Source organism: Argiope bruennichi, chromosome 9 (assembly GCF_947563725.1).
Source record: "Argiope bruennichi chromosome 9, qqArgBrue1.1, whole genome shotgun sequence".
Classification (NCBI taxonomy): Eukaryota; Metazoa; Arthropoda; class Arachnida; order Araneae; family Araneidae; genus Argiope; species Argiope bruennichi.
In genome coordinates, this window is record NC_079159.1 from 64,073,856 (window position 1) to 64,095,977 (window position 22,122).

Genomic DNA, 22,122 nt, shown 5'->3' on the forward strand with positions numbered 1-22,122 from the left:
TTCTTTGTTATCAATAAATATTTATTGAATATGTTGTTACTGTATATAAAGAATTTCCTACCAAACTTAATCAGGTAAAAATTTAATTTTGGAATTAGACTTAAAAGTGATAATTAAGGAAATTGATTATAAAATCAATTTTTTTTACTTATATTATTTTTAAATTAGAACTAGCTTTAATAAAGGACGTTAATGATTTAACACTGGAATGCGTCCCAAAACCAAAAAGATTTATTAAGTTTTCATTCTACTGTTCAATATAATACATATACTTACAAAATAATATATATTTCAAAATAATACATATTTCTGCTGTATTTTAAAACTTATATTCAAATACTCAAAAAAGAATTTATATTATATATATATATATATATATATATATATATATATATATATATATATATATATATATATATATATATACACACAGAGAGAGAGAGAGAGAGAGATACATGAAAATGTATATCCATGTAAAAAGCTGCGAAACTAATGTATTTTTGACTCTATCATCAAACTGCCAAATACTTAGAACGGCCTGGCAATTGCAACTTTTCCCATTGTTAAAGACAGAAAAACATATTCATTCAGGATCAAAACCAAAGACAGTAGAAAGAATCCTATACCAAATGCATACTTTCACATGCAGTGATGTGTAATATCTTTCCTTCTTAGGAGATATTTTTTCGAGCAATATGGCAATATCGACATTGAGATTTCATTCCCTTCCCACATAATTTTGTGTTACAAATTCCATCCCGAGTAAGCAAAGTTCTACAAATGAGTCAAATCGAAATATCGATGGTGGTTCTCCAGAAGTATAATATCGATATACAAATAGAGTAAGGAACTTTGTTTATTTCCGTTGAATCGAAAGATTGATGATGTTTTGTTTCCACGCGGAAATATTACATTTTATGCGGTCTGATAAAAAAAAGTGAATTGTACATTTTTCCCCATTGTATTGTTTGAAAAAGAGAAGTGAAAAAGTTTTATTATTTCAGATGTTGCAGAAATAAGAATATAAGAGAAAGCGTTTTAATGTTTTTTGATTTTATTAAAATATTACTTTTCATGAAAATACGATTGAGTTCCAGAAAGTTCTAAACTGTGATATTATACAGTAAAAAAATAATAAAATAAATGAATATAAAATAGTCAAACATTATTAATTTCTGAAATAGGAATCTATTTAAGCATTCTGGGATAATACTTTTTTCAGTTTGTACATACAAAATATTTTCTCAAAAAAAATAATAAGAAGAAGAACTCGATATCTCTTTCACTCTACTTGGATTAATCTTCCGCCCACACAACCACAACAATTTAAAAAAAAGTATTTTTAGAATTATGTCGATCTCTCTGAAGATATAGCTACTTAAAATTTGACAGAAATAGAAAAATTGCTTTTGATATGTCGTCTTTAAAATACAACTTTAAATCTGAGCCAGTATTATTCGTCTCAAAAAATAAAAGTATTTCAACTGAAAATCTGTCAGCGACTTATATCGTGCCGGTCAGTATGGAAACTATAATACAAAACTAGCTATATTAGTGAAATTCAATGCGGCGTTTGCACATCAAAAATGAACCATATACATCAAAGGGATTGTACCAAGAAACTGTTGTGGTGGAATGTAATGAGCGAGGATAGAACCTGGGACCTTGTGGTTCACAGCCGAGTAACATGACCACAATACAAAAGTAATTTCTCGCGTAGCGTAGCTGTCAACTGGCTTATAAGCTTTCACCACAGACTCTCCCTAAAGTGAGTCGGAGGTAGGACGAACGATATGGCTGTTGAGTGCTGATGTATTAGCTGTTGAGTTTAATGCGCCTGTACCCATTTGAGCATTTGAGAAGAGCCAAGCGTTATGGTGAGCGTGTGTGGGTGAAGGGTTGCTGATGCTGTTACGCCAAGTGAGTCTGACGGCTTTGTGTTGCTGCGTCAAGTGAGTCTGATGACTTTCTATTGCTGCATCAAGTGAATCTGACGACTTTGGTTTGCTGTGGGTAGATGGCGCCACAATAGCTGTACGAAGGTTGACGGTTCATCGTCCGAGGTCACCAATGTAGTGGATTTGCGATGAGCGAGGATAGAGCCTGGGACCTTGTGGTTCGCAGCCGAGTAACATGACCACAATACAAAAGCAACTGCTCGTGTAGCGTAGTTGTGGCTTATAAGCTTTCACCACACTGTATAGTGAAAATAATTTTAAAAACAACTAAACTTTGTGGCCAAGTAAAAAGAAGGAAATATAGTATAGAAGATTTTTGATGGTGGTGGTGGCCTCACATTATGCTGATGGTTTCCAGTAAAGTGCATGACTTGGATAAATTTTTAAATTTGTATTTTAGTGTTTTGTTCGACGTGCCTCTAAATTTAATCCATATGTGATAACTGTGTTAGTCCAGAATAAAACCAGTGTGAGTGGTTTTTCCAAAATTCTCTAATAAACTTGTCACACCAGAGAACACCTTACATGGCCTTAACGTACGCGATATTAACTTTTGGCCTGAATATAGCATTTTTATGGGATCTATCGTGTCATCAATGGCGATTTATTTGGTTATTACTCTTTGGCATGCGTTGATAGTGTCAGAAAAATCCAATTTGTGTTTTAGACACGTTTTTTCTCAATTAATTGAAAAAAATCATAGGAAGCAGCAATTTATAGCCACAAAATCTCACAGCAAACTTGATATATTTAATTCATTGCGCTCTTGAGTTATCGTATTACATATTTCTGAAAGTACAAACCGAAAGACTCTCATATTTGTATTTAGATCAAAATTGGACAGGTGTCTGCGCTATAGATGTTAAATCCCTGTACCGAATTTTATCTATCTAGTTCTCTTCATTTTATTATTATCTTGCTAGTTTATATTTGAACAGTGAGACAGACGAACTTCCTCTGAACAGAATTTACTCAAACTTTGAAAAAAATAGGCAATTTTTATGTGTGTAAAGATCATATACCAAATTTAAACTTTTTAGTTCAAAACGTTTCTGAATTATCTTTTTCAAAGACAGACAGACATACGGACATTTCTTAACAATGTGTTTCCTGTGTTCACTAAGATCTAAAATATGGAAATTCAACAGAATCTCGAGTTCGAATTTTTTCGACGATTACTATACTTTCGCTATAACACGTATACGAGAAACTAAAAATGCGTGAAACTTCACTGAAATTTCCTGGTGTTCTTTGATGACAAGTCTAATAATTGCGAGCCAATTCTGTAAGATAGGCACGCCGTAATAATCACAAAAAGCAGTAAATAAAATTTAGTTGGTGATTTTAATCCCATGTTCCAAATTGCATACTTGATTTTGTTCATTATGCGATAAATTTAAATATCAAACTCGTTGTATTTTAGAAATGCATAAGAAATTTATGAGAAGAACATTTTACATTGTTTGTGTGTTTTATTCTCATTTGATTATCAGTTGCCATTTGGGACATATTATTGTTGTATAGAATGCATAGTAATTTCAATTGCATAAAAAATATGAAGCAAAATAATGCAATCAATCACTTAAATTGAAATTTTATAAAATGAATACCTGAAATAATACATCCCATAGCAAGGCAATATAAAGGATGCACAACAATTTCCAATTTTATAATTCATTTGAAAGTGTAAAAAGATTTAGACATGCTGGTTAGAATAAGCATTTCATAGTCTTGTTAGATTATGGTGGGGAATAATAGCTAAAAGAATAAAACATATTGAGTTAATAGTTCATATAAACGGTAATTTTATTTCATAATACATAAAATCAGTAAGATTTAGCAAAATATCTTAAACATTCACATTAAAATGCTGATCATATCGTAAAAAATTATTCTTTGCTTCATTTGTTCCGCAGCTAAGAAAAATTACGAATTTTTGAAACGTTTATTATGTACCTATGTGCAGGATCATAAATTCATCTAAATAACTGTTTACCTTATATACCCTTTTTAAATCCATTTTGGTTCTACTGAAGAAAAGGATTAAAGAATATACTTCAATTTTTGAACATTACAAAAGTAATAATGTATTTAAAAACATATAATATGCTATTAAATATTTAAGGTAAAATATACTTATCAGATTTTCCAGAAAAATGAATGCCTGGTTGTTTAATGGTATAGAATTTTTATTAGCCTGGCAAAAATGGTAAAATACATAATAATTGTGTCACCAACCAGAAACAGGTATAGAATTTTTATTAGCCTGGCAAAAATGGTAAAATACATAATAATTGTGTCACCAACCAGAAACAGGTTAAAAGAATATTACCGATTTCGTCTATCTCTAATTTGAACATTAACTCACTCTTTTTTCAACAGATGACGTTCCATTTACCTGCTGTAGCAGTAGTTCTGGCCATGGTTGCGATCGTCTTGGTGCGTGGCCACGCCGAGCCCTGTCCCTTCAACCCCCTCTGCACTTGTTCCAACTCCCACCGGGATGTCAGCTGTATCGGTGTCCCTTTTGCCGAAGTTCCAGTCCTACCCCTCGATGACGTCTTCCAACTCACTCTCCTCAAGGCAGGGGTGGAAGTATTGCATGACCACTCCTTTCAGGTGAATGCGTGTATACTGTCGTTTATACACTCAATTTAGTAATCAAAGTTCATATCATAGATTTATTTCAATAAAAATCAAGACTGTAACTGGTCAAGGATAGAGTGTTGGTTCTTAGTGCTTTAAACATTAATCAATCAGAAAATAGTAATGAATATAGTTTCTGTCTGTAATTTATTTAAAGACAAACAAAATCATTTAGATACATTGTTTTATAAGAGTATCTATATCTGCTTCTTAAGTCTGCCTCTTTTGTGATGTTTGTTTATAATAATAATAAATATTTGAATGGGCAAATTAGAATGCTTAACGGGATACTTGTTTATTTAATGCCCGCCTCAATAAATCGCCAAAAAAGGCCAACTTGGCGATTGATAATCGGTAACTTAGCGTTGTCAATCTTAGCCTTTTGTGCGTAATGGAACTTAGCAATCTTGGCGTAATCTAAAACTCTTCGTATAAACCAATTATCTTTGCGTTCTTAGCTTAATCTGACATTTACAATGCAGATCTGAAGGAATACAAAACTAAAGAAGTACTCCTAGTGTTTTTAGCAAGAATAATGAATGATCTAAGGAAGGAAATCATTTGATTTAGCGATCTAAAGAAGAAGCTTAATATGTCAATTCAAGGTGTCTCTGGACACATGGGCCAAGCTTTAAGGATAGGTAAAATACATATAAAGAAACATTTTTTCTGTATAGCAGTATTGGATGGGAAATAAAAAGGATAGGCGGAAATAACAAGAAATGCTGACAACAGTGTGGCCTGCATCCAATTCCTTGACATGAGTTAATCGCTTTCACAAAGCTAGCATTGTAAAGTTTGTGATCTAATTTTACGCTATTAGAAAAGCGTTAATATTAAAATTTTAACGCTCTTCCGTATATAAGATGCTTGTCAATTTACTCAGAAAGTTTAAATTAATCACTTAAAAATATTCTCTAGCACCAAAGAATCATTTGAAGTTCACATAATTCCATTTAAACTCAATAAAATTATTTCGCAGACGATTTGATAATGGAAACTAAACAGACCTAAATAATTATTCAATATTTTTCTTCACAAACACTTATTTTTATTTAAGCTGCGTCACTTGACTTGTATATCGTCTGTTCCATAAATATTATACAAATAGATAGCTTTTTTTTTCATTTCTGCGACCTTTCTTGTTTCTTCCGCCTACACTTTTCATCACTGATCTCATATTCCTACACACAATATATATATATATTTCTTTTTTCTTATTTTACCTAACCATAAAGATTGGCCCATAAATTGAGAAACACCCTGTAAAATAAGAATCTCATTTAAGTTTGCAAATATGTACCATATCATTTAATATTAACTACCATACAAGTTAATATTAATTACCTCTTTACTATATTGTCATCTATCTCTACATATACATTTAAATCTCATAGCAAGACAAATAAAATCAATAAAAACTGAAATAACATCAATGAAGTTTGTGAGGCATATTTCTTAACATTTAAAAGACTTTTTATACTCACTATAGTTCCCAGAATTAAACAAATCATTTCGTTTTTTAAATCTCAATGATTACTATTATTTTGTCATCAAAACCAGTCTATATATTTCTTAAAATTTATTTGTTACTTGTATTAGTTAATCTTATATAAAAATGTAAAGGTAATAAGAGATATAAATATGTAAAGAAATGAGAGATATAAGTTTATTAGAATTTGTCAGAGAACAAGTAGTGTATAGTCGAAAGATATTATGGTTCTCATCATTGAGTTCGAAATCATTTCACAGTAAAAAAGGTTAACCTTCGCTTTAAGGCTGTAAATGCTGTCTTCTGCCCCATTTGGGTACCAAATGTGACAAATCTTGTATCAGATATCTTGAACAAAACAATCAGAATTTCCGACATAGAATATTTTATAGTCTTCTCTGTGATAATATACTTATGAAATTTCGTGATATTTTGCAATGGAGAAGACAAAAATTCATGTCGTATTGTGAGAAACAAAACAGACATTATTATTATTTTAAGGTATTTTTATGGTTCAGAAATAGGGAAAAAATACTTTCAATTTCTCCACCGACATGTCCATTTTGAAAAGTTGCTTCCACATGTAATTTGGCTATTTAAAATCATTAATTACACTAATTTATGTATTGTGCTCTGTGTTTTTTAGAACACCCGCATTTCTTCCTTGCGTATGATGCAGAACCAGCTGTCTCACATTCACAGCAAGGCTTTCCAAGGCAGCGAGAGGGCTCTCACCACCGTCGACCTCAGCTTCAACCGTCTTCACAGACTGCCACTGGAGGCACTACAAAGAGTAAGTCAAACGAGGCTTATTCTCAAAACTATGTTTTGGTTATTCTCTCATGTTTATACTTTAGTTTTAATCGTTATATTTTCTATAATTTATTAGAAGAAATATTATATATATGTAACATTATTTTGTGTGCAGCAGAAGTCAGGTTTGAAGACATAGACGAGAAGTTGTATTTTTAATTTCATTTTATTCTCTCAGGGGAGACAGGCATGATTTATTTACCAGCAGAGACGGGGGAAAGGCACGTCCGCCAAATCGCGGCACAAAAGCAGAAGTAAGGAAGGAAGGGCGAAACAAATGATCACTAGTCTTTATATAACATGGGATTTTCGGCCACGCGCCAATTTAATATACGTGGTGACCTTTGACACCTTCGCAAGGGCACCGAAGGGTCACTTTCACTTGATATTTAGAACTGATTGCACAGTAATTTTTACACAGTGGAATATGATTATACGTGGAATGAGATAAAAAAAAATAAGAGAATATTTTACTATGGGCTAAATTAAGATAAAGTTTTAGAAGTTAATTTGGATAAAATTAAGAGTTTAAAATATCATAATATAACTGGGTTAATATAAATTATATGAAATGAATTTTCCACCGATCAACTATGTTACACTGCAGAATTAACTCGCATGGCCTTACAGTTGAATAAATATTTAACTATAGTTTGCCAACGGATTCTAAAACCTTCCGAGCTTTTACGCGTGCGTTAGGAGAGTTTCGTTCATCAAAGTAGGGGTGAGAGGAAGGACGAAAGAGAGAGATGTTTACATTTAATAATAAAGTAAACTCGGATTACTCGCAAACTTAAGAGGCCTAAGCATTGCAGATAATTCACAATATTGTCTGAAAAAGATGTTAATTCACAATAAAATATTTCAGAACAATTTTTATTTACTGTAAGGGACATAAACTTTCAGCTATGATGAATAAATTAAAAATTTCTGTTCTTAAATTTTGGTAACTTACTTTTTTTTTTTTGAAAATAACAATGGATTTTTTTTAATATTAAAATGCTTTTTTTATATGTTATTGAATTTTTTGACAATATTTTGAAATTAAAATCAGTGGGCAATCGAGAGTTTATTCCATTTAAAACTTTTTTTTCATTGAAGAGTTGCTGTAAATATGGAACATTTTAAAAATATATTATTTTTAAAATAATGGTATTTTTAATATATAATTTAATATTTAAAAATATTATTAATAATAATTTCTCTTAAAATATTACACGGAAATATTATTTATTTTTATTAATTATATTTAATTATTATTATTATTTTAAACATATTACATGAAATAATTAACAAAATTTGAAGCAGCATTTGAATTAGCTGTATAAACAATCAATACGCAATTTAGAATTAAAATAAAATAATGCAGTCAGAAACGACACGTAAAAAAAAATAACGACAAAGTATCTAATAGGGTAGAAATCAAGATTAAAGAATTACGAAGAATTCCGGAAATGTACTCATTAGGTATTGCAATACCGGTATACCGGGATACCGAATACCGGTATTTTGAGCCATTTGTACAATTTTGTAATACCGGTATTCACCAGTTTAAATACCGGTTTTTCGGTATTTACTAGAAATTTTTAAAATTGTCTCCACTATATGTTCAGGGATCGCCAACGTAGCAAAATAGTATACGTTTTTGTTTTTATGTCTCCCTAACGGGCGAAATTAATTAACTAATTAATGACTTAATTAATTGCTTAAATCTAAATTAGCGAAACATGGATTATCCATGAAAGAAAATATTGTATCCATAATGACTAATGGAGCAACAGTTATGAAAAAAGTTGGAAAGTTGATTGGCGCAAATCAGCAATTGTTCTATGCTCATGGAATTCAGTTAGGAATAATGATGTATTATACCAAAAAAATAAAGAACAGAAGAATCCAAATACTGTGGATACAGAAACTTCGGATTCCAACTTTGAAGAGAGTGAGAACGAGAGTGATATTGACAATGAAGATAATAACAGTAATTGTTGAAGAAGTTATTGCTAATGAGGATGAAATATTAACCTATCAAGAATTGCTTCCTATAATTTATAAAGTTCGAAAAATTGTTAAGATATTTAAACGTAAAAGTATAAAGCGTTACGTTAAGCGTAAACGTTAAAAGTATATCGCGCATTTGCTAACAGTACCACTAACTATCGTAGATGGCGAAAGAGCGTTTTCGACAGCTAGTATTTTTTGCACAAAAATACTTTTCAGGCTTAATGACAGTACAATCGATGCATTATGTTTTTTAAGAATCACATTTCAAAAATTTGTATTAGTACCACAGACTGAATAGTGATATTTACAATTTTTTGTGATTTAAATAAATAAGTTGTTCCCTTACTTTTTTTTGTGATTCTTTATATACTGTTATAATTTATAAGTTACAAATTATTTTTTGTGATATTTACACTCTAATAAAACTGGCAAATAAAACAAAGAAACACCTGTGTTTTCTTTCCTTTTCTAAAATTTCTAATACCGGTATTAAAACCGGTATCCCGGTATTAAGATCTAAAAAATACCGAATACTGGTATTGTAATTTTGGTCCGGTATTGCAATCCCTAGTACTCATCCTTCCGAATTTCAATTTTTTATTTCCGGAATATTGAACGTTATTATATCAAAATAATATCAATGGATCTTTAACACAAACTACATTGTTATTTACAATTTTAAATCATGGGCAAGCGGAAAATTTCCAATGATGGCAATAAGAAAATTTTCAGTCTTTAAAGGAGTTATAGTTAATGTTATTATATTTAACTAGAAACATAAAAATTACATGCACTATTAAGCAAATATTGACACTGCGTGGACGTAACTTTCTACATTCATTAGCCCCTTATATCAGGTTGTTAATTTATTTAAAAAGATACAAATGATTGATATTATGTAGTGTATGTTTCCAAAATATGATAATAACTGACTCCTAATATTTCTTAATTTAGAATTTTTATTATCTTTTAATCTTAATAAGTACTAATTTGGCGTATTTTATCCAAAGCTTCACCACCTGCAGTGGCTGAGTTTGCATTCCAATGATATCGATGACTGGCCTCCACTCCCTGCTAAACCGAATCTCCGTAGCGTGTTCCTGGGGGACAACCGAATTTCTCACTTATCAGATGGCGCCTTTTCCAGTCTCTACAACCTCACTTCTTTGGACCTAGACCAGAACTGCATTGTGGAGGTGGACAGGCACGCATTCCCTGCCTCCTTGCAGACGCTGTCCCTCTCCAACAACCTCATGACACAGGTCCCAGTAGCAGCCTTGCACAATCTCAAGAACCTAACGTGGTTGCAGGTACGATTGAGTAACTTAATAGACTTTTAAATAGTAAACAAACTTCTCTATCAGAGACATTCTGCAATCATATTAAAAAAAGTAACTCATCTCGAAAAGAATGTGTGAGCAAACAAGTTTTCACATTTCTGTCTATTAATTTTATATTAAATTATTATTAAAATCCGATATTAATTCCGTTGTATTAACTGTTTATTATTCAATATGTATATCAAAAGTTCTAAAGAGAAATTTTTAACATTTATTTGAAATATGATGGTAAAAGATATTTTGGAACTGCATGAATTTTGATTTCACTTCTCGTGAAATTAATAATTTTCTTCCATTCATCTAAATTCGAATTTAGCAACACTGAACTGACACATAATGAGAAGTCATTATTCATCTACTGACGAATATTCATCTATGAATGCATTGATTCGTAAAGATTATTGTTCAACTTTGATGTTTTATATTCACCTTTAAAACCCCATTGGAGAAAATTCTAAATTCTGCATCATACAGGCTTTTGAAGATATCTTTATACAATCAGTAACATTTCCTTGGGTCAAATCATTTAATGATAGTAGTGTGTCGATTTGGAAGCTTTGGAATTCAGAACAATCCACTTTAAGAAGTAAAGAGATTATGATAAAAATAGCCGCACGTTATTGTTCAAGAATACCATTGAATAGCGTTTGAATTAGTGCCAGGATAAACAAGAAAGTATTGAATAAAAGTAAACATATCCGACAAAACACTAAATTGTTTCCATATATAGCAGGCCTGTGCAAAGCAAAATCTCATAATCCGGCCTGTTATACAATGTTTTTATACCATCTTCTATAAAATCAGGATTTATCTCGCTGTGGCTGTTTTGAATATCTTGTTAGAAATCTAAAGTACAGAAGCAAACTTTTATTCAGCATCGGATGCTTTAAAAAAAGGTATAAGTGGCTCTAGAGGAGAAGATGTCAGTTGGTGGATTTCAGCAAAGATTTCATAACTACAAGATGCATTGTACCATATGTTCTTAACTCACAAGAGGACAAATCTGCTTCAGTCATCTAGTATACTTATGCATGACAAATACCTTTTCCTTTTTTTTTCTTTGAATTTTTCTCATACATGAAAGATTCGCATTAAAATATGCAACAGAAACTTCTTCCGATTCTATTCTTATCCTTATTTTTAAACTTTAAGATTCTCAAATCAAATATTTTTTAATGGAATTAAAATTTAAAATGTTTAACACTAAACATAACCAACACTTAATACATACCTATTTTTACCATAGCCGGTCAAATGACCGGACTTTGTGTTTCCTCTTTGAATGTATGAAATATGAATGTTAGAAAGGAAATAGACAAAATAACTTCATTATAATTAAACAAAATTGTATATTGTCAATTTTTATGTATTACAAACAGAAGGAATAATAATTTTTAATACATCGCTTATCGCAATTTTTTTACATATATAGAGTGTTTCCATTGTAAATTTTCCGCAAAAATATTTTTTTTTATATATAGAAGAAATGTTGATGGTTTTATTTTCGTTACAATATCCTATTTGGCATATATTACATTAATAAGAATCTGTAATACATTTTGGTATCGATAGTTTTGTATTTGTTCTTTCTTTTGGTTGTTCATGGGCTTCTCGAAAATCGGCGGCAAGTTCTACTCATAACTGGAATAAACAATCTCGCCTCGAGATACCTTCGTCTGTCGTTTGGTTGTACAAAATCCAGGCATTTATGCCAGCTAAATCAAGTAAATAATGTGTAACAAACTGTGCTAAATGTGCAACTAACTGAATACAATACGTTGAATACGCATTACATCATAATTTCTGATTTCTTAGAAAATGTCATGAAGTCAAATGGGCAAAAGCGATAATATGATATGCACATTTTCGATGCAAAAGTTCATAATCGGTCATTTGATCGGTTATGATATGCTTAGTGTTAAGTAAACATAAAATTTCTTCAGTGAAAACGAATTTATGAACTATACAAAACTATTGAAGTAAAGACGAATTATATGTCTAGTTAAATATTTGGTCACAATTATTAGAATAGTATTAGCACTATACAATACTGTATATTATTTTTTGTATTTAGGTTTAGAATTTTAATTTATAGTTTCATCAAAAAGTTTCTGATTCGATTCGAAATATAATGTAACTTTTTTTTTTATTTTAAAGTTACATTAAATTAATGGATTAGTAGCAGTTAAATGCAGAGTTAAAGCTGTCGTCTTGTTTGATTTGTGAATGCTCTCCTAAATGCATCGTTTTATGGAAAATACAGAAAACATTGCAATAGAAAAACTACTCACGGAAGGAGCTGGAATTTTGCATCGCCACATAAAATGACCTTGTCCAATGATTTATACCTAAATTTTAGTGTGTCGCCATTTTAAAAGATTATTTAAACTCTGATTTTGAAAAAAAATATCACACAATGACAATTACATTTTAATGATAAATTTGTGTGAAAAATATGCATTATATTTTATATTTTCATAACAAAAAAATTTCAGTTCAGTAATAATATAATATTTCATAACATGCAAAATATTTAATTTTAACATTAAAATGTCAAAATTTTGTTAGCTCATAATTTCGAAACGATTAGACCTAGACTTATAAATTTGGTTTCTAGGACTTTAAAAAAATAATGATAATAATATGTTAGAAATTTTGAAATGTGTCCTTATTTCAATATATAAAAGGCATCTTATGAAAATTTTCTCAAAATCCTATTAGAGTACTTTAACTACTTTCGAATGATACCTGTTTTATGATTGTATGACAAAAAATGCAGTGATAAAGATAGGCGTTTTTTTTCTTCCACGGCTACACTTTAAAATGTGTATTTATTGATATTATATTCATTTGTATCTTTAAAAAGAATTCATAGAAATAATGGAATTAATTAACACAAATATAACTGTAATGGTCTTATTATCAATATGAGTCATTATTATGATTTTTTTTTCTACTAGAAACATTTATATATTGAAATTGATTAAGCATTGGATATTGACATTTTATATCTGTACAACTATTGTCATTTTTACGAATACATTTTTTTTCTTTTTCTAGCTTGGAGGAAATCTTATTGAGCAACTACCCAAACCATTCCGACTTCCAGTCAAGCAATTGCACAAGCTAGATCTAAGCCATAACCTCCTAACTAGACTTCCGTCTGCTTTCATGAATGACTCTGAAGTAACTATATCGAACCTCCATCTCGAATTCAACTACATCAAGGACCTTTTTGATTCGACTTTCAAAGGCCTTGTTTTGGAAAGACTGTCACTTTCGAATAACAGACTCTCAAGCATTCCAAATGGCACCTTCAATGGTCTGCATGAAACTCTCAAGGCACTGGACCTAAGTCACAACTTGTTGGAAACCTTTCCAAAGGCTCTTAAAAATCTAACGGCTCTGAGTCATCTATATCTGAGGGGAAATTTGATTTCAGAGCTGGATGCTTACGATCTTCACGGATGTCGCTACGACCTCGAAATATTAGACCTTTCAGGAAACAGACTAAAGAAGGTACCTAAAGAGGCTCTTCGCCTGACGCAGAGGATAGCACGTCTTAGTTTGCAAGATAATTCCATTTCTAACATCGGTGATGATGACTTCAGTGTTTGGGGACAGTCACTGACTGCTATTAATCTTGGTAACAATGATCTGAAGCATATATCGCCGATGGCTTTCCAAGGGACCACGAAGTTGCGGGAGTTAAGGCTGTCATATAATAACTTGTTGTCATTTGACCCCAAATTATTCACATCAATAAAATCGTCTTTAGAAGTCTTAGAAGTCGGAACTTTTAATATGCCGACTCTTGATGTTCTTCAAGGCATGGGAAAAGTGAAATGGTTGCAAATGGACCATAATAAGATTGCTAAATTATCCACTTCAACATTCGAAGGAATGCCTTCTCTCATACACTGTGATCTAGAAGGGAACAAGCTACAATCTCTGCCTATGGGTCTGTTTCGGAACACCATTCACAATCGTCTAAATAGCATAAATCTAGCCAATAATGAGATAGAAAGAATAGAAACAGATACATTTCATAAGTTGCCGATCATCACAAACATTGTGCTATTCGGAAATAAGATTAAAATTATTCATTCTTTGTCTTTTAGAGACATGCCAATTCTCAATACTATTATTCTAGCTAGAAATGAAATATTCCACATCGAAAAGGCCGCTTTCTCAAATCTCAAGAGTGTCACGAATATATTCCTTCAAGACAATAATCTCACTGAGTTCTCCTTCGATGGCTTCCATAGAGTAGGTGACGAAAAGAATCATGTGTTTCTCGATCTCTCGAATAATAAAATAGAAAAAGTTTTAAAAGTCAACGGTTTCAAGAATGATGATATCTACATAAAAGTGCGTAGTTTAGATTTAAGCAATAACCTGATATCTCATATGGACGGCAACTTTTTGCGACCAGTTGGTGGGACGCTTCACTACTTATTCTTATCAAGTAACCGCATTCCTTTTCTTGACACTACTACATTCTTGCATGCACCGAACCTTCAGGTGCTACATCTCGACGGCAACAGATTGTCGAATTTGCCAAATGGCGTCTTCCAGAACTGCCTTATGCTACAGATCATTCACATTGGTCACAATAATTTGTCGACTGTATTCGCTGGTGCTTTCCGTAATCTCAGCTCACTTCGCATCTTGGACCTCAGTTACAACAATATAAAGACTCTTCCAGAAGACGTGTTCTTAGGTACCAGTTTGGAGAGGTTGAATTTATCGAACAACAATATATTCCATGCGCCAACCCACAGCTTGGCTCACACTCGATCCACCTTGAGGTATCTGGACCTGTCTCAAAACAGGATATCCACCATTCCAACCAATGGGCTCAACCACCTTCACAATCTTCTCAGTTTAAACTTGTCCTCCAACAAGTTGACCAGTTTGTCTGAAGATACATTTAACAAACTGGTGTATCTTTTGTACTTGGATTTATCGCACAATACGCTCTGGAGATTGGACGATGAACCTTTCAGAGCTCTGGTTTCCTTGCAAGTACTTTTATTGCGAGATACAAGTCTTCCCCATGTACCAAACTTTCCACTACCATCTCTGCGTATTCTAGATTTGTCACACAATCTACTGTGCAACATTTCCGATGTCTCTTTTTCGAGTCTGAAAGAACTCAGGCAACTGGATCTCTCTCACAACTGCTTGAGTGAAGTTCCAACTCATGTATGGCCCTCCATAGCACGACTGAGCAAACTTGACATTTCATACAACCCCATTCAAACGCTCTCCATGAACACTTTTCGGAAACTTGAGAAACTCAGAGAACTTGATTTACGTGGACTGGATCTCAAGTATCTGGATGCAAGGATTTTGCATAGCTTGAGGTAAATATTAGAAATTTATAGTATCTTGTGAACCAATAATTAATAAGAATTCATAATCTTGTTTTAAAAGATACTCTATGTATGAGAATAAAAACTTTACTATGTCTAGAAGATAGTTAAAAAGAAGGGTTTGTTTTGGTTATATTAACGTCCCGTTTGAAGCAACACTAGGACTATTTTGGGACGGACCTCGTAATTTTGAACCACACCAGTGGGAGGACGTTTGGTCATGACGGATTTAATGCGCAACAGACCCCCTTACGCAACGGTTCTTCGGTGGAATCGGGTCACGAACCTGAAACCCTCCGGTTCCGAAGCCGAGACTTTACCACCAGGCCACCGCGGCCCTGTTAAAAAAAGGGAAAAATACTGAAACCGTTTATATAAATTGAATTTGTATCATTAAAAAGAAAAATAATTAATTTTAAAATGACTTATTAGTACTCTTTACTTAAGAAATTATTATAATTAAAAAATTATGCTCAACATATATGGTTTGTTACCAGTCCATCTATTTCAGCCGAATAAAAGATGAAAAGTCTCTAAACCTAGGTGCTTTCAAAGAAAAATATCAATCATTGGTAGTAATTATAAAAGGGTGTAAAATTCCGATTTGAATGTTAATATTTTCTAGAGTAATTACGTGTAAACTCAAAACACTGAAATAATTTCTACTTAAGTACTAATTAAACTTCAAAAAAAATTTCGCGGTGAGGTAAGCAGTCTTATCTTTTAAAGTATATCTGTGACAAATTTCAGAGTTCTTGGTATAATGGTTTTGTCGTATAGAGGACCAAAACACATACGCATACACATTCTTTTTTACAAGAAGTAATAATACATTATTTCAACATAGCTTAGTTCCATTTTTAAAACGAATAAGTAAGTAAATAGCATGAAATTTCACTTCCCAACCGTAGAGATAAGACTTCATAAATTTGGTATATATATTTGTTAATTTTAATTATTAAGAGACGTTATACCTTATATCATATTGCTTCAAATCTTATATTTATCTTTTTTTAGTTTTAAAACATGCAATTCTTAGCTGCTTGATAAACGACTATTTCTTCATATTTAATTAGAAAAATAAAGAAATTTTGAAAATGGATTGCTATTTATTTTTCATTTAATACAATATTCTAAGTTTATCGAATTGGCATATAAATTATTTTTACGCCAAATAAGATTAGATTTTTTTTGTTTTGAAACGTATTCTTGTTTTGATTAGTAATAAGCCTTTGGGCTTTGAAATTGTTAAGCTTATCACTATTTATTTATTTTTTGCATGTGTGTCTTCTAACTTAGTTGTAATTTTCAAATTCAAGAATTGTATAATAAGATGTACAAGATAGACTTGTCATTTTGAATGATAGGATTAGTACTTTGTTTTTCTTTTAATTCGGGACTAAAAAGCATTTATTGATACCACAATTAATTCTGCATTAAAATAAAAACTGTTAGTTAATGAGATATTTGACAATATAAGTTTTTGAGCTGAATTTAATAACAGTTATAAAAATGTGCATTTCATTCTTTTTATATTTCGAGAGGTTGATAAAAAGCTAGGTTAAATAATAATAAGAGAATATAATATTAAAAAATAAAAATGGATACAAATAGGGGAAAATATTTACATCTAAAGAACACTGCAGCTTTTCTTTAAAACTTGAATAAAATGCCCTTTTCAAACATTTAATGCAATTTCATGCTGTTACATGCTTATGTATATATCCATAAAGATGTGTAAAAATGTATTACATTGTGGTGAAAGCTTATACGCCAGTTAACTGCTACGATGCATGAGCAATAGCTTTTGCATCATGGTCATGTTACTGAGCTGCAAACCACAAGGTCCCAGGTTCTATCCTCGCTCATACCAATTCGCCACATTTGTATTGTTTTATTTTAATGTTAAAATAATAAATAACTAACTTTCATCCTACGAGCTGAGCCTGACTGCGTGTCGACGATTGAGTGTCGAGAGTTGTTTTCGATTAAGATTACGATAGTTCCCGTTAGTTTCCCATTACGTCGCACTAGATCAGGATCGGCTCATAGGTTACATTATTTGTATTCACTACAGCATATTCAAAATGTTGTGCTATCATTGATTATTTCATATTCCCGTGAATAAGTTTATGTCTCTTGGGACATTCTCATATTCATCTGTTTTGCTACTACACCCTGTTATTTGGTTATTCTTCAAAAGAAATGTTATAGCTTTGACTGAAATGCATTTTCTTCTTTTAGATTCTTGACCACTTTCAAGACAAGTACCTACGTCAGTTTAAGATCCTTCCGACTGCAGAACTTGTTGACCAAGTCGTGCAGTCTAAGGCGGGTGTTAGTAGAAGTCGAAGAGACCAACCTTTCTCACCAACTTCAGTGGACCTTTGGCTCCAAACTTCGTGAATTGACCATCACAGGCCGAAATCTCCAGTATGTCCTGCCAGACGCTTTTCAAGGACTGCAAACTCACGAGCTGGTCTTGCGTATTACTGGCACCAGCATCAGCAGATTACCGAAAGGGCTTCTCAAATATCTAGCCGACATTCGTTACCTCACTTTAGACGTCAGAGGAAACTTTTTGACCACTATGGATGAAGAAGTGTTAAGTCCAGCCAGTAAATTTCGTGCAGATGGCCTGACCACTCAACATATATCAGGTAATATTTAAAAGCATTACATCTAATAAATAGGCTATTATCTCGAAGATTGTTAATTTTAAATATATAAGCGTTGCCCAAAGGAAAAATGGACAATGAAAAAAAATATATTTATGGGAAATCAAAAGAATTTGCCATGGGCGTTGTAACACAGGTTCCATCGTTTAAGTAGCAGTGATTGATTCTTGAGGAAGTTCTGCACAGCTTCCTTCACTTCGCCGTCCGAATGGAAACTTGTCTCCTGAAATACTCTCTTAAGAGGTCCAAAGATGTGGAAATCACAGGGTGACAAATTGGGACTGTACGGCGGGTGTTCCAACACTTTCCAACGGAATTTTTTATGGTCGGCTGGGTTTTACGGGAGACGTGTGGGAGAGCATTACCATGGAGAAGGATCACTTGTTGTGTGAGAAAGCATGGATGTTTGCTTTAGATTGCTTTCCGTAACTTCGTCAGAGTACTGTAGTATTGTGTTGAATTGATAGTGTTCACTTGGAGCGGGAAACCAAACAAAAGTGCTTCACGGCAATCGATGAATCAAACATCATATTACCTCTCGCTGTTCTGAACGCATCCATGAACAGCACGACTTTTCTTTCGACCAGTTCCCTCTAATACGAACAGTTTTCGCTGATGAACGCCGTTTGCAGTGCACACCTCCTACCGCCCTTTATACTCCAGTTCGGTGGCATTGCTATAGCTGCAGTCATTCTGAAGCAATCACAAGTGTTCAATTTTCATTTGAACAACCCTAATTTGGTGATTAGTTTTGCTATATTGGTATGACATAATACACAATTTCATAATAGATGTGCAAATAAATTATTTTTTTTCAAATGATTTCTACTATAAAATTGAACAGAATTACTTTTTTTTTATTTTTGAAAACTGCATTGAATTAACGAAAGATATAATAGGTTTATCATTCCAATCTAAGATATTTCTGATTTCTTGTAGGTGGTGTTCTCTTAGAAGATAATCCTTGGGTATGCGGTTGCAGTTTGGTCTGGCTCGGTGGATGGATTCGTCGGTGGATGAGAGAGACTCTGCGAGTGCAAATGCTCCATTTCGACGGATTCATCTATGCCCAACATCTCGCTCGTAGAACCGTCTGCACTATGCCTGGCACCAACATGACGGTACCCCTGGTTGATCTCGAACCCATGGATTTCGGCTGCAAAATGGATTCCGAAAGCAATGCAGCTGCGAACAATCACTTACAAGATTTCTGGTTGCTCAAAACTGCGAGTCTGTTGATGACGGTTTGGTGTTATTCTTATTTCTACGTAGTGAATACCTTCCTCTTTCACTACGAGCACAGGACATCATAGTGTAGTCTGTTAGATATTTAGAACTGATTGATACTCAATAAAAACCCATTCTGGAGGCATCCAAAATGTGATCTGTGGTAAATTTATGTTAGAGAACACAAATGGAACTAAACATTATGATTCATTTAACAACGAGAGAAGTGTTTCCGGCCTTGACTTCCAGACAGCAAATGATTCCAAATTTTGAAATGTACTCTTTTTTGTTCCAAAGCTGCTAACGTATCTGCTGCTTCGTGACCTGATGTCTTGTTGCCAAATAGCAGATATAATCTGTAATCGTAGAGAAAGTGATTTCTACAAATAAGCTACTCGCTTAAGCAGAAGAATTAACAAGCATACATAAACTCGTATAGATACTTTGGAACTTGATAAAAGCAGTATCTTACACGTTAATGTTTCTTAAGCAAACGATCCAATTTTCTTTCACAAAAGCCATTTGTGAAATTTCTATCTATAACATATAATGATGTTCAGTAATTGTGATATATTCAGTATTCAAATTACTTTGAAGATGCTTTTGTTATTCCTCTAAATAGAACATATCTACAGTATTAAGTCAAAAGATATGCTAATAAATGATAAAAATATTGAATGTAAAAATGTTTAGAATGAAGATATGATCGTTGGAATTGTTTATATTTTCTGTTTTACATAATATTATTTATCAACAAATGCCGTTAAATGCAATAAACTGTCAGATACATTATAAGCATATATGGGATTTTCATTCTACGTTATACTTTTTTTTGTAACTTACATATGGTTAACAATGAAATACATTTTATCTGTAACTCAAAAATTGAGAAAGATTTCTCAATAGAAAAATAATAGGGAAACTTCTAAAATAAATGTAAATCTGAGTGAAGATGAAAAGTATTTAAAATGCTCAGAGTAAAAGCAAAGTTTAGAATTCCATTATTATGTGAAAATGAAAGATAATGAATAATTTATGATAAAATGAAAGAATAGAATGTTTGTTGTCTTATAATTGGTTTTTGAATATCAGTGAATATTTTTCGTATTTTTATTGAATACTACAACAAAGCAAAATGCGTAAGTTAACAATTTTCAATATTCAGTTTTTGTTTTTTTAATTATTTACCTTTTGAATACCAATCACTTTTAAGGCTTATAAAACTTTATTTCTGGGTGGATACATGTAACTAAAATATATAATTTTTCATCATATCAAAAGTATCATTTTTTATTTATTTTAAAGACGTTTTTGTATTCTGTAAATAGGATTTTCTATAGAAATAAGATATTTATATTATTAGATAGAGTAAAAATGTCTACATGAATGAACTCAACTAAATAAAAAGATTTTATAAGTTTTTGGAGGAAATAATTTCAAAAATAATAATTTAATATATTTTTTTCAAATATATGCCTTATTTGTAAGACGAGAATTATATGTTTAGTCTAGAACAGGAAAGATTCCATTGAAAAAAAATTTCTGACAAAAATCAAATTTTGTATAAAAATGAATTTTCCCCTTTATACACATTTTAATTCAGATTTATTTCAATTCCTATTGATTTCATATATATATATAGAAACTAATAACTACATATCAAAAAATTATATTTAAAATAAACATGAATAAAAATTTCTTCCATTTGTGAAATTATAGATTTTAATATAATATGTATGTAAATAATAAAATTTTTGTTAAATTTTTGAATATGTAAAATAATCTAATTTAAATTTTTCTTTATAAGTTACACTTTTTCAAAACATATCCATTTTTAAATATATCAAAGAATTTAATAAAATCCAAATGTAAAAATGTTTTTTTTGTAAGTTCTTTTTACAGTATTATTTAATTTATTTCAACATTTTTATACATTCAAGAGGGAAAAAATGCTTTCTTTATCAATAGCACCGAACTAGATACATAAAATGAATAGCAATATGATAAATACTAAATTAAATGTATTGGAAACACAACAGAATTCCTGAGAGGACAAGGTTATTAGTATATTAAATCTTTAAAATGAATACAGCCATATTATTAAAAGTATATACATAATCAATTGTTACTTTGGAAACTAAATATCTTATCATATCATTTTTATAAATGAACATATCTTTTGAAATCATTTGAAGGACCCAAAATCTTTTTCATAATTTGATTTATTAATTTCAAAACATCTATTTTTGTCTACAGATATCAAATAAAAACTAGCTTTAAATATTTCGTATCTCTTTATTAAGTAAAAAGAACTGCTACGAGTTCGAACAATTACGAAAATACGAAAATTCAAGTTCTTCCATGCTGTGCTTTTGATGAATCCCACTGCAATTCTCATATATATACATATATATATCTAGAATGGTCAACTTTCTGCAGAAAAAAAGAAATCAAAGAAAAAATACCAAAAAAAATTGTCGAAGTAGTCAAATAAATGTTGATGTTCTGTGCAAGTCTAGTTGTAATCATACTGACTGTGTACAAAATAAATTTTTTTGTGTATTGGTCCGAGCCTCGGACATTGCTTAT

The 22,122-nt window shown here is 31.5% G+C and overlaps 1 protein-coding gene across 2 annotated transcripts in view; it reads left to right on the forward strand.

The window, feature by feature from the left end:
• LOC129984013 (chaoptin-like) overlaps positions 1-20,602 on the forward strand; it is a 389,983-nt gene extending 369,381 nt beyond the window's left edge. For both annotated transcript variants that reach the window (XM_056093761.1, XM_056093762.1), the window contains 6 exons: positions 4,341-4,577; positions 6,743-6,889; positions 9,921-10,220; positions 13,311-15,619; positions 17,873-18,288; positions 19,246-20,602. In XM_056093761.1, coding sequence (XP_055949736.1) covers positions 4,341-4,577; positions 6,743-6,889; positions 9,921-10,220; positions 13,311-15,619; positions 17,873-18,288; positions 19,246-19,619 — 3,783 coding nt within the window. In that variant the 3' untranslated portion in view covers positions 19,620-20,602. The remainder of the gene's footprint in view (positions 1-4,340; positions 4,578-6,742; positions 6,890-9,920; positions 10,221-13,310; positions 15,620-17,872; positions 18,289-19,245) is intronic.
• Positions 20,603-22,122: the final 1,520 nt, after the last annotated feature.